General features: G+C 47.1%; 2 protein-coding genes across 4 annotated transcripts in view; one reads left to right on the forward strand and one right to left on the reverse strand.

The window, feature by feature from the left end:
- The window catches only part of LOC101937388 (OX-2 membrane glycoprotein), a 51,512-nt gene extending 40,991 nt beyond the window's left edge, over positions 1–10,521 (forward strand). For 2 of the 3 annotated variants that reach the window (XM_065588843.1, XM_024103580.3), the window contains one exon: positions 6,547–10,521. In XM_065588843.1, coding sequence (XP_065444915.1) covers positions 6,547–6,563 — 17 coding nt within the window. In that variant the 3' untranslated portion in view covers positions 6,564–10,521. Of the gene's footprint in view, positions 1–368; positions 3,437–6,546 lie in introns of all 3 variants that reach the window. The other variant, XM_065588840.1, reaches the window with a different exon arrangement.
- The window catches only part of BTLA (B and T lymphocyte associated), a 177,276-nt gene that overhangs the window by 77,101 nt on the left and 73,302 nt on the right, over positions 1–26,873 (reverse strand). The window lies entirely within an intron of this gene.

Raw genomic sequence — 26,873 nt, forward strand, 5'->3', positions numbered from 1 at the left:
ATCCCCCCCGCCCTGTCCAAAGATAAACATTGCACAACACAAAAGTAAGAGTATTTGTGGACTGTTCTTGGTTTAATAATACACTATACCCATACTGCTCTCTACTTGTACTTAGAGTTATTTTTAAAAGAAGAATTACGAATGTAGGATTACTCATGCCTCTGCTAGTATCAGCTAGTAGCTCTCTGTTTGTCTGTCTGCATCATACAAGGAAAGGTTTGCAGCCATTCTTTCAGTGCATTCATTCATAATTTTATATGGCTTCTCTCCCATGGAATTGTTCCCTCTGTTCACTCAGTTTTTCATGGTATAACATCTCTGTCCTGCATAGCACTACCTCTTCATTCCTATTTTCTTTTTCCTTTCAGCACTGATAGGTACTCCAGAGAACTAGTAGCTGTTGAGGTTATACCTTAAAGGGGAGAGCATGTGAGTAGTGTTAGCTGTGCTGTGGGGCTTCTGGAAAGTGGGGGTGGGAAGGAAAGTAGCAGAAGCAGTGTGGGAGGCAGGAGACAGGGCTGTGTGAAGAACTGAATATTCAGTTTGGGTGCAGGTCCAAAAGCTACAAAAAATAGTTTCAGGTGTATCTGAAACAAAATGTTTCAATTTTTCAAGAGTTTTTAAAAAAACTTTTAAATGCTTTAAAAGTAAGAGAAATTCTGAAACGGAGAAATTGAAAGGTTGAAATTGAAAGGTTTGCCAAAATCAACCCAAATTGATTAATTGTTTCAGTCCATCTAAAAAAAGGTTTTGCATGGGGAAAAAAAAACACTATCCAGCTCTAGCCAGGAGAGCAACAGCAATGTGGAAAATCCAGGTTTGTTGGGGTATCCCAGAGCGGCAGGGGAAAGTGACGGGGTAGGTAGTCCCAAAACCCTGGATAGGTCTAGCAGCAAGACAAGATAGCACAGTAGCCAATAGTCAAAGGTTACGTAATGTCTCCGCCCATGGTTTCAGGTTAACATTTAATTAGTATTTTAATAAAATGTATTAGTATAATATATATATATTGAATTCTGATTTGGGGTTCATAGGAATGAAGTGGCTCCTCTGATTGTCCAACTGGTACATACCTAGGGGTTAAAGCTAAGAAACAGTGAAAGTATATGGCAATAAAGATTGTCTTTCAAGTTGCTCATTTTAAGGCAGGCATTGGTCCCTGGGAAAGGGAGGTGGGAGAAGGCCATATCTTATGCTGACATGCTTGAACCTTTCATAAACTCAAGGTTGGCGTGTGGGAAGAACATTTCCCTACAGAAGAAACAAACACAACAGAAACAGGGCTTCTTTGTTCTGTTTTTGCAACTTTGAATAAGACACAATTATTGCTCCAACATCTGGCAATTTTGCTGACCAGGCTTATCTTAGCAAAAGCAAGGTTATCTTTTGTTTATTCTGCTTTCTCTTAGCTAATCACGATTTGCTAGACCTCTGGTCTCTTGACCAAACTCTGGACTTTTGGGGCCTGTAAAAGAGCTGACACAATCCATATACCAGGATGTTATATAAGCAGCACATGGATTTTGACTCTTCACCTGCCCAGCAATTAATCCTGTGCCCCAGCCCCCTCCAAAAGTTCAGTCCGCACCCAGCCCACATTCCCCATCAGTTCATCCCAGCCTCACTTCAGTCCCACCTAGGGTTCTTGACCCTACTTCTTCCAGATGTAGGCCAACAGCAGAGGGGTTCCCTCTCCCCTTTCCAGGGTGAGGGGCGCAGCTCCAGTGGCGCTTCACCCCCCTCTACCTCTTCCCAGGCTGGAGGTGGCAGGGGGAGGGCAAGGAGCACGGGCACAGTTCTGTCTGTGTTGCTCACAGGAGGGGAGGAGGGAGTGGAGCCTCGCTGAGCTAATGGGCTCTTTGCATCCTCTCCCCTCCTGTGAGAATGGTGAGTGGAGTGGAGAGACTTTGCCGGATTCTGGCAGGGCAAAAATTTGTAAGGTGCCTGCACGTTGATTTAACCATCTATGTAAGCCATCCTTCAGAAATTAAGAATCTGAATATTCTTTCTATATTTCGATTCTTAATTACTCCATTTTTTTCATTGTTAGAAAATGTGTTTCTTATTTATCAGGTAACTTTTTACCCATGATTTCTATCAAGCTGCTTTTGGATGGAAATTGGAATTGAATTAAAAAATGCACAAATCAGTCAGCATTTAAAAATTGTTTTAATTAGTTAAATAAAACTATTTTAAGTGTGTAGATTACATAAGAAAAAAAGTGAAACTAAAAGTGTTTCTGCAGATCTTTTGTGCACAACAGATTGAAACTACTAACAACTGGAAATAAGTAAATTACCAGAGTTCACTCCGTTCTAAAGACTGAAAATAATATAAAAACTTAATGCAGTACATGGCATGTTGTGCCATATTTATACAACTGGCATTCAAAAGTTTGTTAAAGATGTCTTGCCCTCTAAATTAATTCTGTATATAAAACAAAATCTTGGACTCGGTCCTCACGGTATATAAGGAGGGCTCATTGGTTCAGCATATATCTTTTTAAAATTATTTTAGTAGATTCTAGTATGTTTCAGCCTTGAAAGGTGTGGCTTGACTGTTATGGGCTGGAGGGCCTGGGGTGAGCACACTCTGATTACTGAATGAGCCACAGCTGAGAAATCACGTGGTTTCCCCACAAAAAGCTGTTGGGGGTGGGGGGATCAGGAAACTGCAGGAAGTGAAAGGGTCTGCAGGAAATGCCTGACATCAGGGGAGTTGGGAGCCTTCTGTGGGAAACCCTGATTGGGTCTGGGCTTGGAGGCCAGAACCGGAAGGCTGAGCAGGGAGGGGAGAACAGATTGGGACAGAAGAAGAGCTCTGGTGGTGATAGAACATGCCACAGCTAAGTATAAACTTTTCTGTTCGGTTGATGAATGTCATTTGGGGACTCTGATTGTTGTGAACTGTTTCAATTAAAGCGGGCATGGTTGGTGGTAACTCAGAGAAACCCATGTGCTGCTCTTAAGGGGCCTCAAAGAGAGGAGAAACGGTGGTGGGGTGTTGCAGAATGACCTCCAGCCATGAGGAGGCACTCAGGAGGCAGCTGGCCTTGTTACAGGCCTTAACATAGCCTATCATAAATTCAAATTTAATTTTAAACATATTTTGTTTTCAAAAAGAAAACTCCGATTTAAATTTTAGAAATATGTTTTTTGTTTTATTTTATTTTATTTTTATTCTAATTTTTATTCATGCTCCTGGAGAGCCATCAGTTGGTAACTACCACTGGTAACTACTCACTACTGATCTGAGGTGGATTTGATTCACTGATCTATTGTACAGGTGAAGTTAAACCAGCAACCCTACCATCACCACCATTATGAATCTCCAGGAACAGGGCCGGTGCAACCACTAGGCGAACTAGGCAGCCGCCTAGGGCACCAAGTGGTTGGGGACGCCAAAAAGCACACTCAGGGGAGGCGGTGGAGTGGAGGTGAGCTGGGGCAGAGGAACGCGGGGAGGGCTGCCCCGCCTGCAGCAAGTAATGCGGGGGGAAGGGGGCGATGTGCAGGTCACCTCCACTCCACCTTCTCCCCTAAGCACGCCGCCCCTGCTCTAATTCTCCTCTAGGGTTACCATATTTTGTGCCTCCAAATGGAGGACACTCCACGGCCCACGGCCCCGCCCCCAGCCCCGCCCACACCCCTGCCCAACCCCGCCCCCTCCCCAAAGTCTCCGCCCCCTCCCCTGCTTCCCGCGAATATTTGATTCGCGGGAAGCCTGAAGCAGGTAAGGGGGGGGTGGGGGGAGGAGGCGCGGCCCAGGCTGGCCCCCCGGCGTTTCCAGCCTGGGTCAGCTCGGGCCCTGGGGTGCCGGCCCCGGCCGACCACCCCCGGCCGCCCAGCACTGCCGGCCCCCGGCGGCCCGGCGCACCCCCCGGCTCCCGGCCCCGCCGGCCCGGCTGACCCGGCTCCCCGAGGGCCCGGCTCCCCGCCGGCCCGCCTGGCCCGGCTCCCCGCCGGCCGGGGTCCCCGCCGGCCCGGCTGACCCGGCTCCCCGCGGGCCCGGCTGACCCGGCTCCCCGCCGGCCGGGGTCCCCGCCGGCCTGGCTGACCCGGCTCCCCGCCGGCCGGGGTCCCCGCCGGCCTGGCTGACCCGGCTCCCCGCCGGCCGGGGTCCCCGCCGGCCTGGCTGACCCGGCTCCCCGGCGGCCGGGCTCCCCGCCGGCCCGGCTGACCCGGCTCCCCGCCGGCCCGGCTCCCCGCCGGCCGGGGTCCCCGCCGGCCCGGCTGACCCGGCTCCCCGCCGGCCGGGGTCCCCGCCGGCCCGGCTGACCCGGCTCCCCGCCGGCCCGGCTCCCCGCGGGCCCGGCTGACCCGGCTCCCCGCCGGCCCGGCTGACCCGGCTCCCCGCCGGCCCGGCTGACCCGGCTCCCCGCCGGCCGGGGTCCCCGCCGGCCCGGCTGACCCGGCTCCCCGCCGGCCGGGGTCCCCGCCGGCCCGGCTGACCCGGCTCCCCGCGGGCCCGGCTCCCCGGGCTCCCCGCCGGCCCGGCTGACCCGGCTCCCCGCCGGCCGGGGTCCCCGCCGGCCCGGCTGACCCGGCTCCCCGCCGGCCGGGGTCCCCGCCGGCCCGGCTGACCCGGCTCCCCGCCGGCCCGGCTGACCCGGCTCCCCGCCGGCCGGGGTCCCCGCCGGCCCGGCTGACCCGGCTCCCCGCCGGCCGGGGTCCCCGCCGGCCCGGCTGACCCGGCTCCCCGCCGGCCGGGGTCCCCGCCGGCCCGGCTGACCCGGCTCCCCGCCGGCCGGGGTCCCCGCCGGCCCGGCTGACCCGGCTCCTCGCCGGCCGGGGTCCCCGCCGGCCCGGCTGACCCGGCTCCCCGCCGGCCCGGCTGACCTCCCGATTTTCCCGGACATGCCCGGCTTTTGGGGATTTCCCCCCGGACGGGGATTTGAGCCCCCAAAAGCCGGACATGTCCGGGAAAATCCGGACGTATGGTAACCCTATTCTCCTCCCCTCCCAGGCTTGCCGCACCAAACAGCTGATTGGCGCCGCAAGCCTGGAAGGCCGGAGAAGTGGAGCGGCGCCGGCGTGCTCAGGGTAGAAGGCGGAGCGGAGGTGAGCTGGGGCGGGGAAGGCTGCCCGGGCAGAGGGGGCGCCATAGGGTGGAGCAGGGAGCTGCCGTGGGGGGGCTCCCCGGGCGGAGAGGGGGTGGGAAGCTGCCGCAGGGGGGGTGCCCCGCCCCGCCCCCACTCCCCTGAAGATTGCAGCCAGGCCGGACCCTGCACTCACCGCATGGTAAGTGGAGTGATCCGGCCCCAGCCTGCTTCGCTCCCCTGGCTCCCAGCCGTGCTGGCGGTGAGTGCTGGGGGAGCGGTTTCCCCCAAGCCTGGGAGCCAGGAGAGCAGAGCAGGCTGGGGCCCCAGGCCTAAGCAGGGGGCTGGCGCAGGCCTCCGTGGGGGATGGGGATCTGCCTACTTCCTGCAGGAAGTGGAGTGACCCGGCCCCGGCCTGCTCCGCTCCCCTGGCTCCCAGGCTTGGGGGCAGGGGGGAACCGCTCCCCTGCCCCCGCACTCGCCGGTGGCGCGGCGGGGAGTGGAGCAGGCTGGGGCCGGGTCACTCCACTTCCCGCAGGAAGTGGCCAGCCCCCCCGTCCCCCACGGAGGCCTGGCCCCCTCCCCCCCCCAGTCCTCCCGCGAAAGTCTGGGGCCCCACACAGCCCCCCCCCACGGAGGCCTGGGGGCTGCGTAGGGCTCCAAAATAGTTAGGGCAGCCCTGGCTCCCCAGGCCAGAAGGGGGCGCAAGTTGGAAGTTTCGCCTAGGGCGCGAAATATCCTTGCACCTGCCCTGTCCAGGAAAGGACTGTGTTGCATCGGGACAGCTTGTGCCAAAAGAGAAATAACTGGCACAAAGTATGCTGTAGTCATTAACTTTTGAATAATCTCTGTTGAACTTCTTTCAGAAACAGATTCTCAAGGCACATTCTCTAGTTAGAAAACAAAAAACAAAACAAAGCCTCCAAAAGGCTTTCAGTTTAAGAATCCTCTTCCTTGGGGGAAAATAGTAAATCTGGCATTAAGGAGACTGATGTCAGAAGTATACTGAAGCCCAAACAGGGGAACCTGATAACAGATAAGCAATTGCTGCATAGGGACCTACCTGCCAAGCATGAATAGATGTAGTTGTAACTGCTTAAGGTGCTCTGTCTGCCTTTAGTGGCTGGACCTCATAGAGGTTTGAGTCTGTACAGTCTTTGAGCTAGCAGACCGGAGCTCCTGTTGTTAGGTCAATAGGTCCTGGGTTAAAACCCTAAAGATCACATGTTACATAATTATATATTTACTGGCAGTTGTGAAATTCATTCACAAGATGTCTCTCTGTGCTACAGAGATTTCCAGATGAAGTATGCTTCCTGGTAAGCAAGGGAAATAAAGGTGGAACTCAAGCTACGTGGTAGCCTGTCTGTGTATAAGAAATCCAACACTCAATATAATGTGACTAGGGGAACCTTTAGTTACAGCTGCTGCTGTATTTTAAGCAGTTGGTCAGTCCGCTTTTCTTGTTTTCAACAATCAACAAGATTTTCTTCCATTTTTTTTTCTAGAATCTAAAGCATCTTAACCCATCTACTGGATCATTCCTTGGCAAACCTGATTCAGCATTAGGCGCAGTGACCTGGCGTGGCCTGAAAGTAACATCAATAAAAGGGAAGTGTGATCCAACCTAGACTCTGTAGCTGGAAGATAGGAAGTAAAACAGTGACACCAGATTCAGACATGTAAGGGATAGACCTAATGTCATCTGTCTCAGTCCCACTGGACAGCAACTATCCACCTGCTTCTTTCCTCCTATCTAGCTGATCGGGTTCTTCTTCACAGGGCCGGCTCCAGGCACCAGCTTCTCAAGCAGGTGCTTGGGGCGGCACGTCCAGGTATTTGGCGGCAATTCGGCGGACGGTCCCTCACTCCGCCTGGGAGTGAAGGACCTCCCGCCGAATTGCCGCCGCAGATCGCGATCACAGCTTTTTTTAGATCGCGATCTCAGCTTTTTTGTTTTGTTTTGTTTTGTTTTGGCTGCTTGGGGCGGCCAAAACCCTGGAGCCGGCCCTGCTTCTTCAGCAGTGAATGACTGATGGATCTGGATCATCTGTCCAGGGAATTCATTCACAAGACTTGTTGCTTCCCTTCCTTACATTCCTCCTCTTGCTGTTGATCTTCAACATGGCTCCAGCCACACTGCATTTACCTGGCACTACTGGTGAAAGAGCTATAGGATTTCAAGACAGGCCGTTAACCAGACAGAGCAGTAGTGGCAAAGCTAATGAATAAAAGCTAATAGCTTAAGGATTAAAAAAGCCAGAATAAATTATTTTTAAAGGTTGAAAATGAGGAGAGGAAAGAAGGAGTTAAAATAAAATCCAAAAATAGGAATACTGGCATTCCTCATTGCTCCTTTTCCATTCCATTTTCACCCATCATACCTCTTGTGTTTTCTGAAGTAACAAATTCCAGCTAGTGCCCCAGCTAACTCCCTGCTCGCTTGCCAGAATGTTTGGACTAGTCCGCACAATGCCCTCCCTGGACTTTTACGTGACATTGGACTAGCTCTCTCTACTCTGCATTTGATAACTTATTTATACAGAATAACCAAATGCTTTTGCACAGGGCAGCAATTATCCTCCACCTAGAGATAACATCCTACTTCTCAATGTTACATCAGATGGCACACTCTGACCTGCCTAATGGGTGTGCTTGTGTGACTTCAACAGCATTTATGTAAAAGTTTGCATAAAATAGATTTACCGTGTGTGATAAATGCAGGGTAGAGCCACCCCAAGCAGTCAGCCAGTAGCTATAAAATCCCTCTTAGTAGCTGTTCTCTAATTGCTTTACCTGTAAAGGGTTAAAAAGTCTCACTGCTATGCATAGGTAAAAAGAAGTGAGTGAACACCTGGCCAAAAGAGCCAATGAGAAGGCTAGAACTATTTAAAATTGAAAAATGACTCCTCTTTTGTCTGTCTGTTGTTGTTCTCCCGGGGAGAGGCAGACAGGACAGAGCTATGATTTAAGAAGCTTGGGCCAGGTATGAAAAAATCATCAGTATCATACCTAGAAACGACTCATTTAAAACCCCAGATATGCAAGTAGATCAGGAAATGTCTAGGAAGACGCAATTAGGTTTATCCATTTTATTTCTTTATGGCTTGTGGATTCCTCTGTGCTAACCCCAAGTGCTTTTGTTTTGCCTATAACTCTTAAGCAGGACCGCAAGAAAACTATTCTTGGTGCTTAATCCTTGTAGTTGCTCTTTTAAATTCTAGCAATAGTCTGAGTTCCCAGATGTATTTTCTTCCCTTTTTTAAAAATAAAATTTACCTTTTATAAGAATAGAATTGGATTTTTGTGTCTTAAGAGGTTAGTGCACCGGTTGTTTAATTAGCTGGTGGCAACAGCTGATTTCCTTTTTTTTTCTTTCTCAGCTCTTCCCCGGAGTGGCGGGGGGGGGGGGGGGTGAAAGGACTTGAGGAAGGAATTCCCAAGTGCACCTGGGCTCTCAAAGGGATTCTGCACTTGGGTGGTGGCAGTATCTACCAATCCAAGGTCAGAGAAAAGCTGTGACCTTGGGAGTTTAATACAAGCCTGGAGTGGCCAGTATTAGTTTTTAGAATCCTTGTGGGCCCCCACCTTCTGCACTCGAAGTGCCAGAGTGGGGAATCAGCCTTGACACCATGTCATGTTCTTATATAAGGGCAGCATGCACCATCACTACAAGCTGAGATCAAGCATTCATTCCAATACCCTTTTTTTTTCAATTGTCTTAACTTTTTCACACATTCCATATGATCTTAAAGTTTCTAGTGTTGGTCTCAGCCCAATCTTTGTTTCTTCTTAGTTCAAACAATCACTTTGGTCATTCTTGAGTTGTACAAATGAGAAAAATACACTTCTGCTCATAATTTATTATCAGAAATTTTGTGCTGGGGCTAACTCAGACAGCTGAAGCTAGAAACCATGGATGTGGCTTGTTTTGTAAGCCTAGCTGAGTCTTAAAAATCTAAGCAACGCTGGAAGAAAAATTGACTTCATCTAAAGTTATGGCTATTTAAAGTTGACCACCTCATGCATCATCAACATTAGGATTTTTCTGACTTTAAGGCATTTTGGGATTTTTTTTTAAGGTTATCCTGGTTTGGCATGTTCCAGACTGGTCACTTTAATTTGGTTAAGGATGGGTGGGTTTAGCAGGGGCTTGGTTAAAGAAAACCAGCATATCCTAAACTTTTCTCTCTAACGAGGTCAAGTTAAAGAAAAGGTCAAGCTCTGGAGAAACTGAACAGCTCAAAATGTTTTATCTGAAGATATCTGTGGTGCTTTTTTGTTGTTCTTGCTTTGGGTTTTGTGCATGTGTGTGCACATGGTGGCCCTAATCCATCAAAATTCTTAAGCATGTACTTAATTTTAAGCGTGCAAATAATCCCACTGAACCTATAGCAATAATCACAGGCCAACGGCAGCTGTCATCCATGACAGGCATGGCTTCCTGTTCCTATAGAAACAGTAGCCCTTTGTAGTCTATTGAGAGGATGTTAGAGAGACAAGGTGGGTGAGGTAATATCTTTTATTGAATCACCTTCTGTTGGTGAAAGAGACAAGCTTTTGAGCATATACACAGCTCTTCTTCAGGTCCTGAAGATCTTTGTATATGCTTGAAAGCTTCTCTCTCCACCCGACCTACAGAAGTTGGTCCCATAAAAGGTATTACCTCACCCACCTTGTCTCTCTAATATCCTGGCCCAACATGGTTATAACAACATAATAGGTATCACTAATGCATCTGCTAGCACTGTGTACGCTTTCTAATCCATTACCCTGCAGCTGGGCTCCTCTGACTCCGTGGACAGTTCTCATGCATTATTGCGGGAATTAAGTGGCTGAGCTGACCCTCTGTTTACTGTCATTCCTATGCATGTTTCACTATGAATGAATATTGCAGCTGTTACTTCTCTTCTGTCATTTCTAAGACATCTAAATCTCCTGTGGATATAAGTTTTAAGCCTTGTATCCCATCTAGAGCACTGTTAAAACCTTCCTGTGAGGCATTTGGCTATTCTAGTCCATTAGCTTTTGTTCTAGCATCAGTCATGTTCCACGTTATTTAACTTTTTGTAAGACATGCTGGGTTACAGTTTTATGTAAATGCTATATGCATAGTTATTAAGGCAACAGGGAACATTTAGCAGCTGAGTTTCTTGAGACTAAAGTAACTTTCAGATTCAAAGTTCAAATCCATTCCTGTGAGGAAAGACAGATTTCTTCAATTTCCCAGAACTGCAACTGTTTCATTACCCCAGTGTGATACAAGCATTTGTATGTGTATTAATGTGTATTCATCTATGTGTTTGTAAGGACATTAGAGATAGTTGCTGACAGTTACTGTTGTGCCTAGGGACTTTGTTATTGCTACTTAATGCTTCTCTTATCTGAAGCTACCTCTCTTACTAATGCACTGACTCTATTATTTATCATTGTGTTCTAACTATGCTGAAAAAAGACCAAATAAAGCTATTTTGAAAATTAAAGGCTCCGTGCATTTGTTCTCTGAGTAGACTGCACATCACTTTATACTGTGATTCCATTTCCTCCATCTGAGCAAAGCAGAATCAAGCCAAGCAAGTTGGTACCTGGCCGAGAGGCACCCAAAGCTGCTGCAGGGAGTTGTGTTAATGACTCAGTAGGTGGTACTTTTCCACAAGTTAGCACATTGCTAAATGACCCAAAGCCCCAGCATGGTTTTAAGGTGTTGCTGGAGGTACAGTCCTTTGGATGACTTGTAAAACTATGGTTATTTGTACAGCCATAATGGCTACTGACTTTCATTTAAAAAGAGATTAAGTTTAGATTCTGGGACCCGCCACATAAATATGCTGATGCACCAAACTGCTGTGAGCTGACCCCCATTCAATTCCTAGTTCAAAAGGATAGAAGGCAGTTTTGGGAGAGGGAAAAATCCAACTCTGAGAAGATGTTTCCGTGATGATGAAAATTCAGATATAGGGTAGAATACTGTCATTTTTCCTTTAAAAAACTATGTGGAGATGGTGGGATTTTGTCCTGGGCCCTATCTGAAAATATTAATGAAGGGGGGAAATTGTTTCCTTGTCTGAGCCCTGTGCTGACAGAGTATGGAGAGTTAGTAGAGAGGGACAGAGGGTGACTCCTGGAGAATTCTGAGCTTACAGCACCCCAACCCACTTACTGACCTTTCAAAAAACTCCCACAGCTGTTAATGGCTTCAGCAAAATGTCCCTGTGGTGCTGACAGCTAGTTAGCTTAGGGCATGACCTCAAAGAAATGTTAATTCACTGTGTGGGGGTAACAAAGGTACATAAATAGGTTAGCAGACACAAGCCCATTCACTTGTGTTGATAAAAATCAAGAATAGATTGTAATTGTATTTACCTACATTCTGTTAATTTGGTTACCCTGATATACATTTAACCTGTAGTTGCTAAATCCTTTTCATGTCTTGTAACTCCATATTACTTTTGCATTATGTATGCAACTATACTCAATTGTCATTACATCAAAAGGCCTGCATTTAGATGAAGTTTACTAGAAGGACAATGAGGAGTCTGGTGGCACCTTAAAGACAGATTTATTTGGGCATAAGCTTTCGTGGGTAAAAAAACCCCACTTCTTCAGATGCATCTGAAGAAGTGGGGTATTTTACTCATGAAAGCATATGCCCAAATAAATCTGTTCGTCTTTAAGGTGCCACCGGACTCCTTGTTGTTTTTGTGGATACAGACTAACACAGCTACCCCTCTGATACTTAAAAGGATAATAGTAGCGTCTTAGGCCTTGTCTACACTACAGAGTTTTGTCACCACAAATTATGCTGACATACAGCTACCACTTTAATTAAGCCGCTGTTGCATGTCCACACTATGCTCCTTGTATCAGCAGAGCACATCCACACTAGCAGCTCTTGCATAAACACAGGGAGCAGTGCACTGGGGGTAGCTATCCCACTGTGCAACTGGCTGCAGGGTGCTTTGGGAAGGGTTTGCGATGCCTCATGGGGCAGGCACAGCATCACATGATGCAGGTTTCTCAATTTCATCATTCCATGGGCATCCTACTAGATTGCCAGCTGCTTTTTAACGGAAGTGAGGGGGGTTTAAGGGGAGTAGTGTGTGTGACAGGGAGTGTGTGGGGGGGAGGGAGACAGTGTGTGTGAGAGAGAGTGTGCGTTGGAAGAAAGTGAGTGTGTCAACATGCTGTCTCTTTAGAATTGCCAACCCTCCTGGTTTTGCTGGGAGTCTCCCAGAATCAGGCTCTATCTCCCAGAGGCTACTGAAGCCAACCCGGGAGATTTTAGGTGCTGAAAGTCCAGCATGCAGCAGGGCTAAAGCAGGCTCCCTGCCTGCCCCTGCGCTCCTCCCAGAAGCAACTGCCACGTCCCTGCGGCCCCTGGGTGGGTGGGGGAGGCAGGGGTCTCCGCGCACTGCCCTCACCCCGAGCACCGATTCCACAGCGCCCATTCGCCGGGAACTGTGGCCAATGGGAGCTGCAGGGGTGATCCCTGCAGGTAAGGGCAGTGTGCAGTGCCTCCTAGCCCCCTTTCAGGGCTGCAAGGATGTGCTGGCCACTTCTGGGAGCGGCGCACGGAGCCCCCTGGCTCCGCTTACCTCGGCTGGCTCCCGGTCAGCAGCACAGCATGGCTAAGGCAGGCTCCACCCCTGCAACTCCTATTGGCCACAGTTCCTGGCCAAGGGGAGCTGCAGAGTCGGCGTTCGAGCCTCCATGGCTGCCCAGGTGCCTAGGGGCTGCAGAGACCTGAAGACCACTTCCGGGAGTGGCCCAGGACCAGGGCAGGCAGGCAGCCTGTCTTAGCCCCGCTGCGCCGCCGACTGGTAGCCACCCGATGTAAACACTGCCTGGCCGGAGCCCGCACCCCGAACTCTCTGATCCATCCCTGAGCTCCCTCCTGCACCCAAACTCCCTTTCAGAGCCTGCACCCCTGCCCTAGGCTCAACCCTGAGCCCCCTCCTGGAGCCTGCACCCCGACCTCTGCCCAGGCTCAGCCCTGGGCCCCCTCCTGGAGCCTGCACCCCTCAACCCCCTCCCATACCCAACCCCCTACCCTAGCCCAAAGCCCCCTCCAACACCCAAACTCCCTCCCAGAGCCTGCACCCCACACTACCTCCTACACCCCAACTCCCTGCCCCATCCCGGTGAAAGTGAGTGAGGGTCGGGGAGAGTGAGCGATGGAGGGAGGGGGGAATGGAGTAAGTGGGGTGGGGCCTTGTGGAAGTGGCAGGGCCTTGGAGAAGGGGCGGAGAAAGGGTGTTTAGGTTTGTGTGATTAGACAGTTGGCAACCCTATGTCTCTTTACGTACAGACAGGAGACTGAAGCAACCAATCTTGGGGGAGGGGAACACTGCCCCCCCGGACCCTCCCCCCCCGGTCATCAGCCTCAGGCTCCCTCGCTGGCTCTGCACTGCATGGCAGAGTCTCTTCCCCCATCTCCCAGCAGCAGCCCACCCGGCCTGCTTGCGGCTGTGTTCCTAGTGCCGGGGAGAGCAGGATTCCACATTAATGATTCTGTGATTTCCTCTGAGTTCTCCCACAGCCTCCCCTCAGAACAGACCAAGATGATCCACTCCTCCCCTGTAATCCAGGCAGCAGTGCATTTGCTGCTGTCATGCTCAGCAGGGCAGTAGCTAGGTGAACTCTGCACCCTGAGGAATTTTCATAGTTCCTGGGGGCTTGAAAGGGGAGGAGTACATGCCTGTGTAGCTGGGTGCAGGGCAGTGGAGTTCAAAATAGTGAGCAGAGCAGAACAGTGAGTGGAGGCCAGTTATGGCGACGTAACAAATGCAGTGTTTACACTGATGCTTTGTCGCTCTAATTTTTCCACAAAAAGCTCCATGCCTCTCGTTGAGGGGGTTTTATTTTGTTGGCAAAACAGGACAGTTTTGTCACCAGAGTAATGTAGTAGCGTATACACCCCCACTGTTTTGTCGACAAAAGCTGTCTTTTGCCGACAAAACTGCTTAATGTAGACAAGGCCTAAGTCTATCTGAAACTTGTTAACTTATAATGTAAACCTCCTGCAGACCAGTGGTTCTCAGCCTATTTACCATTGTGGGCCACATCCAATACTACCTGTTTGGTCCTGAGGATGTCACATTGGCCATGAGAACCATTGCTGTAGACCATCATATTAGGTTGAAGGGCAGTTACTAAATGCATTATCTTTGAATGGCCTGGCAACCAGAGTGAAGTCTTAAATCTTTAAAGGAAAGGGTGGTTGACTTTAAAGCAAGGGTCATTGGTTAACAATGGGACATTCACAGCCTTGGTCACCTATTATTCATCAGAGGAACACATAAGCTGTGACTGTTTTTTTCTGTCTGGACACCTATCAACGTGTTCTTTGTGTGAAAGAGCTATAAAAATGGACCTTGGGCACAATCCTGCCACCTCTGATCTGCTGAACTCTAAATGGGGAGTTTGACCCATTGGACTGAGATCCCCCAAATACTATTTTGGGACACCCTGAAAGATTCTAAAAGACTTATGGAGAATTAGCAGACATTATATCTCTGCTAACAACTGGACTCATGTATTCTGATTCAACAGTAGTGCATTTTATCTCCTTTGACCTTTTAACAACTAATTTCTTCTCTTAGCTAATAAATTTTAGTTTTAGATACTAAAGAAATTGGCTACCAGCATTGTATTTGGGGAGATCTGGAGCATATTTTGACCTGGGGTAAGTGACTAGTCCTTTGGGACTGGAAGAACCTAATGTGTGGCGAGTTTTGGTTTTAATAACCTTTCATCATAAAGTTCAGTTTGGCTGGATGGTAGTAAGAGGCTGGAATGCCAAGGGGACTGTCTATATTCCAGGGAAAATATAGTCCAGAAGTACATTTTTATTGCTGGTTTGGTGAAATCTAATGATAGAGTATACCACCAGTTTGGAGTATCTGCCCTATTTTCTGACAGTCTGTCCTGAGTTTGGCATTCTCAACTGAAAGTCACTCCTGGCACTATGAGAGTCCCATTAGGTGGTGCGGAAAAGCTAAAATCCTCTTCCCCACAAGCTGGAGTGCCTGGAGTAACTTTTTACTTTGAGGCCTGTGAGGTTGTACCTATGTGCTCAAAGGAAAGTAGCAGACTGGCACAACATCTACCTTGTATGCAATAATACTTACAATCTCAATGGATGACAGGAGAAGTCCTGGAACACTGGCAAAGGGCTAACATAGTGCCCACCTTTCAAAAGGGGAAAAAGGAGGAGTCCTGGAACTATAGATCAGTCAGCCTAACTTTGATACCTGGGAAGCTACTAGAGCAATGTAGAAAACATTCAATTTGTGAATACCTGGTGGATGAGGAGGTAATCACTAGCAGCCAGCATAGATTTACCAAGAACAAATCATATTGCCCAACCAGCTTGATTTCCTTCTTTGACAGGGTAACTGGTTGTGTGGATGGGGGGATGCAGTTGACATAATATACCTGGACTTCAGCAAGGCTTTTGATACAGTCCCACATGACATACTGATAAGTAAGCTGGAGAAATGCGGGCTTGGCGGAACTACCATTAAGCGGATGCATAATTGGTTAAACAACCACAAACAAGGAGTAACTATTAATGGAATGATGTCAGATTGGTGGAAGGTCTCGTGTGAAGTTCCACAGGGATCTGCTCTGGGTCCAGTGTTATTTAACATCTTTGACCTGGATGTAGGAGTAGAGAGCATACTGGTCAAATCTGCAGCTGACGCAAAGCTAGTGGGAGTTACCAACACTTTGGAGGATAGAGCTAAAATTCAGTGGGATCTTGATAAATTGGAGAACTTGATTATAGACAACAAATGAAATTCAGCAAAGACAAATGTAAGGTGCTACACTTAGGGAAGAAAACCCCAATGCACAAATACACAATGGGGGATAACTGCCGTGGCAGCAGCACTGCTGAGGATGATCTGGGAGTAGTGGTGGATCACAACCGCAAAATGAGTCAGCAATGTGATGCTGTTGCAAAAAAAGCAAACGGAATTTTAGGTTGCATTAACAGAGGCATAGCATGCAAGTCACGGGAGGTGATAGAACTGCTCTATTCGGCATTGGTTAGGCCTCAGCTGGAGTACGGTGTCCAATTTTGATCACCATGTATAGAAAGGATGTAAAAAAACTGGAAAGGATCCAGAGGTGCATGACACAGATGATCAAAGGGATGGAATGCAAGCCATACGAGCAAAGGCTGAAGGACCAGAGTATGTTTAGTTTGGAAAATAAGATATTAAAGAAAGACATGATAGTGGTCTTCAAATACTTGAAAGTCTGCCATAAAAAATATGGAGAAAAGTTGTTCTCTCTTGCTACAGCGGGGAGGAACAAGAGGAAATGGGTTCAAACTACAGCATAGCAGATTCAGATTAAATCTCAGGAAAAACTTGCTAATTGTAAGAACAGTAGGATAATGGAACAGACGCCTAGGGAAGTTGTGGAAGCTCCTTCACTAGAGGTTTTTCCAAAGGAGGCTGGATAGCCATCTGTCTTGGATGGTTTAGCCATAACAAATCCTGCATCTTGGCACAGTGTTAGACTAGATGACCCTACTGGTTCCTTCTAGCCCTGTGACTCTATACAGTTACTCATGAGCGTATATTTTTTCTTTCTCTTGTCTTCTATTATTACAGGGTTTTTTTTATTTTTCTTCTCTAGTTTAGAAGAGCAGAGGGTGATACGGATTAGAGTTGAAGTGTATCTGGCAGAGCTGCGTAGGGCTCAGATCCAGAACAACATCTATACTATGATGATTTGCACTGGCAGAGGAGGGTAGGAATGAAACAGCAAGAGGTACTGCTGATTGGTAACTGAAGTGCATTGTGCAATAAATAGCAAGCACAAGTGACCTGGGAGAAGTTTGCTTGACCACTCCTCCTTTCCTTATACATACATATGTCCTTTACAAGAACACAACCAATCAGAGCATCCCCCTCCCCCATGTGCTTCCCCAGTATCCCTTAAGAAACTGCTCCACCCCTCCTTTGTGAGTGACAATATGTTTACTGCTCAGAAGCATTAGATCAGTCTGTTCATTGTCTGTTTTCCCCTCAGTAGCTTATTTCAATTACAGTAAATGTACTATTCAGAGGCATTGGTGTCTGCCCACAATATTTCCCCTCTCAGTTCTTCAGGCTTTGTGACTGACATCCATTCAGGGATGCTTTTACTCTGAGGTTTGAGAATTCACTTCCGTTTCAGTGGCACAATAAAGGCAGGAAGGTGAGGTCAGGGCTGGAGATAACAATTTCCATTTCCACATATGCCACTGGTGATTAAAAAGGGTTGTCAGAGAAACTCCAGCAGGCAAGGGCAAAGCTAAATTTGCAGGGGGCGGGAAACAACCATATCACCAGCTCAAAACAAAGACCCATTTTTCTTTTTGTAAATGTGCTGCTTTCACGTTGTCAGTCCCTCTCATGAGACACAAATCAGCATCTCTTTCAGCTTCAGAGAAAAAACAAGCATGGGCTCTTACTATACCTCCTCTTGGCCTCTGCATAACCACACAATACCCTTTCCATCTGCCCCTAAATGACTTTTTCGCCATCTCCTTGACTTTCTCTGCTTTCCTGTCTTCACCTGCCCTGGCATGGACATTCCACGTTACTGCCATGATGCTTTGCTCCTCTGACTGACCCACCCCCTTCACCTACCCACTGAAATACAGTCAGGGTTAGAATGGAACACAGCAGCCACTCTTCATCAGCTTCACTACACAATAAGATGAAGGAGAGTAAGTGAGGAGTTAGCTTTAAAAACGACAACAGGATGTGTATTTTTAAAGACAGGCAGAACTTAATTACCTAAGTTGGCGTTTAGCCAGGACAGCAGGGTTAGCATAGCTATTCTTGACAAAAACACGCAGGATCTTTACTGACCGGAAGCAGTCAGTTGCTTGATTTTACAGTTCACCAGAAAAATAGTCCACTGCTGATGTAACCACATCAATCCCCAAAGGGCCATTGAGAGCTTCTAACGACAAAAGACAGAGAGGTGCATCACTGTTGCTCCCAAGTAGCCATCAGCATTCACTCAGATTAGCGCTTTCTGTGTTCACACCGCGACCCACATGCCAGTTCGTTCTCAGGAGAAGGCCATTTTGGCATGGGTCAAGTACACTTTCCAAAGTCCTAACCTAATGACCTATGGCTGGAAACCATCCCCAATCCCCTGTACATGTGCATCCCTTAACTGCATCTTTACAGACAAATTTCTAATCAAACCACAGTCACTTTTTTTCTGTGTGGGAACAGGGATATCTAGTTCTACATTTATTTTTTTGAAGGACCCTCTGAAGTTTCACCAGGACAAGTCCATAGCACTAAAGTTTAGATTGTTGGCATGCTGACCCCTGCTAGGTAGTCTTCACAAAAGTCTTAGCTGTGTTCAGCAGGCTAGAGGGTGGCTTGTTCAGAGTCATGGCTGGACTGTTTGCTCTGTGGGGAAACCTAAATTGAAGTAATAAGGATCTTGAATTCTCCATGCAGGCCAAGGAGGATGGTTCTGTTCCCCGTGGTCAGTTGTTGAGCTGCAATTAAAGAATGAAAGTGAGGTAGCTGCCCCATGTCCGTCATTCTTTATCTGTCGCTTCATAGTCTAATCATCTGCTGTCTAGCTTCTTGTAATTCCATTGCAATGCCTCAAAGGAGATACAGTAATAGAGCTCTGGTACATGTGATTCATGGAGGAGCCTTTTAAAAATTCAGGATTAGTGAAAAAGGAAGAGGTGGGGAAGGAAATCCACCTCCGCTCACAAGCCTACATCCAGTTTCCGGGGTTGGCAACAACAGGGTAGAGTCTGGTCATAGCCTCAAGCATTAGAATTTCTTTCAAAAGCAAGGATCGGATTTCCTAGCAGGCATTATGTAGCTGGGGGGCAGCAGGTGCTATGAGTTCTGCAGGAGATGGCAGGTTAACCCTGGGATAGGAGGGGACAGAGTGTTTCATATTACATTAGTGCCTAGCATGGGGTTTGGAACACATTTAGAACCGGCCTTCTATCACTCTTTTTCAGAGTTTGGACCACATCTTAGTTGAGGGATTGCCTCCTGGACATCTCACTCTGCTATTTAGGATTATGTGAATCATTGCCCAGTCTCGATTGTATGGACCATGTCTCCTCCCATTCATGATCACGTCATATCTCTGGGGTGAATGTGGCAGTGGCTTGCATTGGAAAGTAATACAAGGGAAGTAGTTAATGTGTTTCAGCTCTGTGTATGAAGGGTGTTTGTCCTTTTTGGGGGAAAAAATGAATCACATTGTCTCCTTGTGGTCCTCATTTCACCTCTTCCCTTTCCATCTGTTCTGTTCCTCTCTCCCCTGCTCATGCTGCCCTATCACCTCGTCTCTTTCTGCTCCTTTTCATGCACATGTTTTCCTGTTGCATGTTCTCTGACCTTCCACATAATTTCCCTGATTCCTGGCACCCTTGCATACTGCCCTGCTGCTTTGTCCCCTTTTCCCTGGCACATTCCCTTTCTGTGTGTGCCTGGGAAGTCTATTCCTAATGATAGCTCCATTCTCTGAAGGCATCTTCTTTCTCCTCCGTAGCAACAGCCACTAGTAGGGGCAGCTAGGCTGGCAGCTCCTCCTTGTTTCCAGATGCTTTTTCAGAGCACAAGGTTCTGCTTTAAAACAAATTGCCTGGACAGCAGCAGAATGAACTGGGGAAAAGGACAGAGCCACCTCCTTGCTCTACTGACCATCACTGAGTGTACTGCAGACTACAGTAAGCATAGAGTTGGGGATGGTTTGGCATCCAAAGTTCTGGAGCCTGTCCTTCCCTGGGACTCACTACTTACCACCAGCTGCTCCTGTCTCCTTCCCTTAACCTATATGACCCTTCAGCCAAGGCCTACTGGAATCTCTCAGGAATGAAAGAGACAATCATGCTTACATGTCAAAATGGGTTTGTGCTGTGGTCAGTTGTTCACTAGGGAAGAAATGTAGGAGGATGTCACCAAACTCATTTGACCCAAGTAAAAATGAGACATCTTGAAGGATTTGCTTGGGGTTTTCAAATACCTGGGGCCTTCTTTTGACACTGACAAATATTTGATGTTCTGCCTTACTCATAAGTGGCCCAGGCTTGTTGGGAAGCTAGAAAACAGAAACACCTTTGTTACCCACACACTCTAGGGTGCCCCACCTTTACCCTTCCATGGGCTCAAGGCATAACTCAGTTAATTTAGCACCCACACACACCCTTTCCATTTTCTCTAGGGCTCAGGGTGAAAGGCACCTACCCTTACCCAGTTCCTACAGCTCAGGGCATAATCTTCTATGGGTTTGCGAGACTTATTCCCAGTGAAAGAGTCTTACACAGTAATATCCTTAACCTCTATTTATTAACAATTACCAAGCAGAATACACCCACTAAACATGCAATGCTCTGCTCACCAAGCCTGATCACACAGGCAGACATTCCCTGTTGGCCAGGCTAGGTCAGTCTCGTCTAGGTTCTGGTTGCTGCACGTCATGGTCCTGCAGAGGATTCTAGCAGCTCCGATCTTGGGCTGTGGATTGCAGGTGAGTTCTTCTTTCAGGTCTTTCCTTATTCTTCTTCCTCCCCCACCCCCACCCCCGTCTCCTTCGTGGACCCAAGTTTATATAGTGAAACTTGAGTCCTGATTAGCTCTATTTTAACCAATCATTTTACTAAAGTATTATGAAACAATTCTTTGACCAATCATACCCCACCACGTAGTTGATTTAAATCTTGCAAAATCAGTTATTCAACAGACAGAAACAATCAAAGAATCAGACCGAGACCATACAGAAGTAGGGGCCATAAAGGCAAAAACAATAGAAAAGTATAGATTTCACCATCACAACTGCTGCTAAGTGATTTCATGCCAGACAGAATACCATCAAACAAACTTTTCTTTAAACATTTTAAGATTTGTTTCTTTCTCTAGTGATGATGGGTACTATTAAGACAGGAGCTTAGCCAGTACTTCTTAACAGCCCAATATTATATTGTTTTGGTGCAATTTAGATGGAAAGTGAAGATGTGGCTCTCTGCAATTTAGCTCATGGTTGCTGTCTCTCAATCTGGCTGCTGAAGAAGAAGGCCTCACACCTTACACATTCATAAAACAATTTGTAATGTCAGACTTATCACTATGGTGCTGCAGAGGAAGGCAATGCTGCTGGTGAGGGATGTAACAAGCACTGGAATTGTGGACAGTGGTAGGAAAAGTGTTCAAAATATTTTCTCTAAGTGAAAAGAAGGCACAGAAATGGGGCCTGCATCACAGTGGAAGGTAAGCATATTTTATTCATAGAATCCCTGATGCTATAAAGACTTCTATATGTGCATAACTTTTTGTATATGAATATTCCCATTGAATTCAGTGATTACAGGCCTGTAGTCTGTATTGTGCAATGCTCCAAAGCAAAGCCGTCCCTTGGATATGCTGAATCGGGGCGACCACTCTGGGCCCCGTGCTTTGGGTGGCCCCACGGGCCACTGGTGCAGTTGGTCTGCGCTGGGAACAGGTTGGTCCCAGAAGTGCCGATGCGATTGGCCGTCGCTGGGCACACTCGGTCCCGGAAGTGATGGGTCGGTCCCAGAAATGACAGATTCGTCATTTCAGCCCCGGACCCCGCACCCTCATAGAGTCAGCCCTGCTCCAAAAGAATGTCTGCTGCGCACTAACACCCACACAATTGTAAAAGGCTGGTATTTCATGCTCTTCTTTAGCATTCAAGGGCTCAGGGTTCTTAATGGAAAATTGCATTCTGCCTCCTTACATTCTTCATGCCATTTCAATGGGAAAAGAATTCCCCTTTACTGCTTGCCCTGAGGTGTTACTGTGCACCATGATACTCTTGTCTTCAGTGCATACCTGTAGGTAGTTGCACTTACCTTTAGTGGGAGATGAAGTGACTCCAGTTTGTAGTCACACCAAGAAAAACTTGGTTAAAATCCAGTTAAGGTGGCTAAAGGGTAAAACCCATCCACAAAAAAGCTTTAATAATGGAAATGACTGGTGAGGGAAATGACTTTCCTATCATTTAGTACCCAAAGTTCACATTAAAACACTCACTGCCAGACTGCATCTGCACATAGTACTCCCTTCCACCTCTGGTGGATACAGGAAAACCCTGCCCGCAAATTATTTTAATTTACACAGTAATTCAAAATCGTAATGCTGATTTCAGCAACACAAGCATGTTTATTGTGGCTATACGTGCACTAGGTGAGTGTATAATATCTTCTCTGTACAGGGGGTGACTCATGACTGTGAGTGCCAACCTCAGGCAGACTGCCAAGAAACAGAGCAGAGACCCCAATTAGGTTTCACCAGCCCAGTAACAAGCGTGAACTCCTAAAACACTATAACAGTCTTACCATGGAGTCACAGACAGTCCCCTTGGGCATTCCAGTCTATCTTGCCACCCACACAAGCTGGACTTTGTGATAGATGGTTGCTATACCCCAAAGACCACAAAATATTCATGTCGCTCCCAGTCCCAAGAGACCAGTCAAGGTCAATTTGTACCACCCATCTCACCCCAAAGACAACACTTGTAGTTAATCCTATAGGAAACTATCTAAGACAAGAAATGAGAGAGTTATTACAAGGAAAAGGCAGGCAAACAAATACACACAAATAAGTTACCATCTGTGGTTTCAAAAGGTGACAGAGTTGTCGTAATCTGTCAGTTCTGAATGTTTTTTAGGGCTAACCCAGGAAACTGGGGAGATTTCTGCTTCCGCTTCAGAGCTCCAGCCCTGTGAGTCCAAACAGCAAAAGATGAACAATTTTCTTGTCAGCTATTTTTATTTTCTTCCAGAATTCAAGCTGATGGGAGAAGCCCTTTTGCACATAGCCTCTTCGTGGGTGTGAGGGGGCAGTTAACAAAGTCATTGTATTTTAATGTCCCACAAAGGCCAATTTAGTTGGATAGGCCTACTTAATGGGCAGGAGATAGTCCCTCCTGAGTGGGTTCCCAGTTTCAGAGCAAACATTTTTTACTGTTACAAAGCAAAAACTTAAATATTACCTTATAGCATGTGATAAACTATTATAGGTGAGATTAATACGTGCAGCAGCTTACAAATATTTCATAAAGTCTAAAACTAAATGCATTTTTATAAGTCCAATACTCATCTTAACCATACTAACACACAGGTGAAAACCACTGGTTTCCAGCAATGAAGACTTGGCAAGAGCTGGCATTTGGTCTGCCAGTGTCGCATCTTGTTTACTTCTTATATGTAAACTGATGTGAACACACATTCCTTTGTTTAAGACAGACCTGCTTAACCACTCCTGCCTAATCAGTGCTCTGTGGGTTTGAACATGTGCTACTAACTTCACACAGGGGAAATTCACAACTTTATGTTGCTACGTACACTATGATATTATTGACCAGCAAGTTATTACTTTTCAAATGATACTTCACAAGATATATGTTGTACAAAGATTATTAGAGTGCTGGATGTGAATACAGGGGTGCAGGCAGTCATACTAACATAGTTCCAATTTTTAGAGTAGATGGCACTAATCTATCTACCTGGATGACAAACTCTGAAGGTGAGCTTTTCACCCCTGCCACTCTGGCCCCTGTACACCATCTAAGAGGTCCAAAGCAGCATAAAGTGACTCTAAAAGCCCTGGTTCTACCTAAGGGAGAAGTCCCCTAGCACTAGAATTAGGGAAGACAGCCATGAAGTTGCCTTCTGAGGACCCCTTTGCAAGTGCTGGCATAGGAGTGTGCAGGGGATGTTCTGGGGATGTGAGGATCATATTGGAGGCAGGGTGATAGCATGCAGCCCAATAGGATGTGATAAATCAGACTGAGGAGGCTACTGTAATTTAGACAGGCCCCAGACACAGCAAACTAGGATTAGGAGGGTGCAAAGTGCATTATGTGCTGTGCCTCTTAGAGGTGTAGCATTTTGTATTGCTGTTTACACCTGTGCAAAGCAGATGTAAAATGCTTCCATTCAGCCATAGTGAGGGTTTGTATCACCTTTGTATGCACTGTGCACAGGTGGTAATGATCACACAAGGTACACAAAGAATCAGGCCACAAAAATCTGAATGTTTCAACTGACCTCAGCTGTGAAAGCTTATCGGAGAGTTGCACTCTCATAGGGTAGCTCCTTCAGACACACCTCTGTTAATGTTGGCAAAAGAAATTAGGGTAAGAAATGTTAAACTGGTTTTAAAACCTAAAAAGGGGCTTAAACTGTCTGTAATGGAGAAAATGGCTCCTAAAAATCAATATAAGGGATTCTCTGTTTTTTTATTACAATCTCTATTTTTAGAATGTTAGTCATATCATCGGAAAAATTCTCTCAGCAGTTGCAAAAGAATGAACATGTCTTTGCTAACTAAAAAAGGGATTATTACAATTACAATTGTAGATGGCTTGCTATACTGCAGCAAAATAATTTAAACTAAAAAAAAAAACTACAAGGGGCTCCTAGTGACAAACTGACTAAAAATGCAATCGATGCAGTCAAAATAACAAAAAGAATTTGCAATATTGGTTTTACTACATTATTTTAAATGTTTGTAGTTTAGCACCAGTCTGTACATCCATTGCTTTTTTTCTAGTGCAAATACTATAGCTTCTGCTTCTGAATCTAGAGGTAAAATGATTATAGATGGCAAGAGCATGAGGATTGCTGCTCCCAACAGCCAGGGCCAGATTAACCCTCCTGTGCACCCAGGGTTATTAGATTTTGTGGGGCCCCTGTATACAAGTCTTTTTCCTAATTTAAAACACAATGATCACAATTATGGCATCGAAGCTATTAACACTATACTAAACTTGCCTTTTAATTAACATAAAGCTGTTCTGTGATTACATTTCAGTTTTAAAACATGTAGAATATAGTTAAATTAATTCAAAATAGCCTACTCTTACCTTAGAACAGCTGTTATATTTGTTTGTTTCTGGGAGGGAGTTTGGGTGCAGGAGGGGGCTCCAGGCTGGGGCAGAGTGTTGGGGTGCAGGAGTGGGTGAGGGTATGGGCTCTGGGAGGGGGTTTGGTGCAGGATGATATTCTGACCTGGGACAGGGGGATGGGGTGCAGGAAGGGGTGCGAGGTGCAGGCTCTGGCTGGGAGGCACTTATCACAGGTGGCTCCTGGTTGGTGGTGTAGCAGGGCTCAGGCAGGCTGCATGCTGCAACCACTGTGCCCAGAAACAGCTGGCTGCTGGCACCTCTCTGCGCGCCCCTGGGGGGAGGGGGACAGCGTGTCTCCGTGCGCTGCCCACGCCCGGTTCCTGGCCAATGGGAGCTGTGGGGACAGTGCTGGGGACGGGGCCAGCATGTACAGCCACCGCCTCCTCCCCGACAAGGGCCGCAGATATGTGCCAGAAGCTGGCTGCTTCCAGGAGCGGTGTGAGGCCATGGCATGCAGGCAGCCTGCCTGAGCCCTGCTGTACTGGGACCCCCTCAGCCCGGGGCCCTGGACTGCAGCCTCTAAAGCCTCTGGGTTAATCTGGCCCTGCCAGCAGCTAGACTACGCTACAATATCTGTTCCATTGAAACACAAATGTTGTTTGGATTTAAGAAATGTTTAATCCCATGTCACAGTGAAATGAATTGAAACTATTATTGTTCAGTGATGCTGCTGTCAATTATAGCTGCAGGGCAATATTTACACTCGCTTAGGTGATGGCCTAACTGTCCTGAATAATGTTTTCTGTCTTAATAAATATAAGACTGCATGATTGCTGTCCTGCAGGGGCTGTCTCAGCTCATGCAAATCACCTTAGCTTCATTGACTTCAACAGTGCTCCAATTATACCATACAAGGATTTGGCCCCAAATATATATCTCAACCTGTTTAACATGGACTAGCTATTGTCTTCTTGTGGGCTGGAATTTCTTGTCTCTGTTGGCTGAAAGCTCAGTAGATTCGTTTAGGAAATGTAAATGGAGATTTATTTTTTGGTCATGCCTAACATACATTTGCACAAATGCTGGGTCTGGATTTTGTTAATTCTCTTTTTATCGTTTTAAAGTGAGGCAATGGATACGGAGGCTATTGACAAGCGATGTAGATTTCTTAAAGCTGACCTAACCCTGACTCCTTAGATTTTCCTCCTCTATTTGAGGTGATGGTAGAGAGAGGCAGATTTTACTGTCTTGGCTTCCTTTGATTGCTCACATAATAGTCATAAAATGCACAATTGTTACAACCATTTTGGATATAAAAGTTCACTTAGGGCATAGCAGATGCCCAAATAAATTTATTAGTCTATAAGGTGCCACAAGGACTCCTTGTTGTTTTTGCTGATACAGTCTAACACTGCTACCCCTCTGAAACCTGTCAGAAAGAAAAGGGTATCTGTTCTATGGACAACGCACAATGCAGATTGAAGATAGTCTAAAATCCCGTAGCAACACTTCTACTGTAGAACACTGTAGCATTTTTAATAAAGGTGGAACAAATCCTACCTCTATGTATAACTGGTAAAACAGGTTACAGGGCACTTTGGAATCTGTGGACTAAAGGGGTCATATAAATGCCAGTCAGTTTTAAAGAGACAAGGTGGGTGGAGTAATAATTTTTATTGGACCAAGTTCTGTTGGTGAGAGAGACAAGCTTTGGAGCTTCCATGGAGCTCTTCTTCAAGTCATTAACGTGTATTATTACAGGTCTGTGAAAGATACTGTTTCTTTTCACAACCCTCATCCAGGCTAGCTCTTGTACCCTGAGAGAAGAGCTAGTATTTCTCATAGGTGCTATGGGCCCTTTCTTACTGATATTCTGAAGGGGGGTTTATATGAAAATGTAAATAAAATCAATAACTCACAAAAGATCTAGCATCACTTTGTCTAGAACTGAGCCTGAGCTAGCTCCCTG

This window comes from Chrysemys picta, chromosome 1, assembly GCF_011386835.1.
Source record: "Chrysemys picta bellii isolate R12L10 chromosome 1, ASM1138683v2, whole genome shotgun sequence".
NCBI classification, from domain to species: domain Eukaryota; kingdom Metazoa; phylum Chordata; order Testudines; family Emydidae; genus Chrysemys; species Chrysemys picta.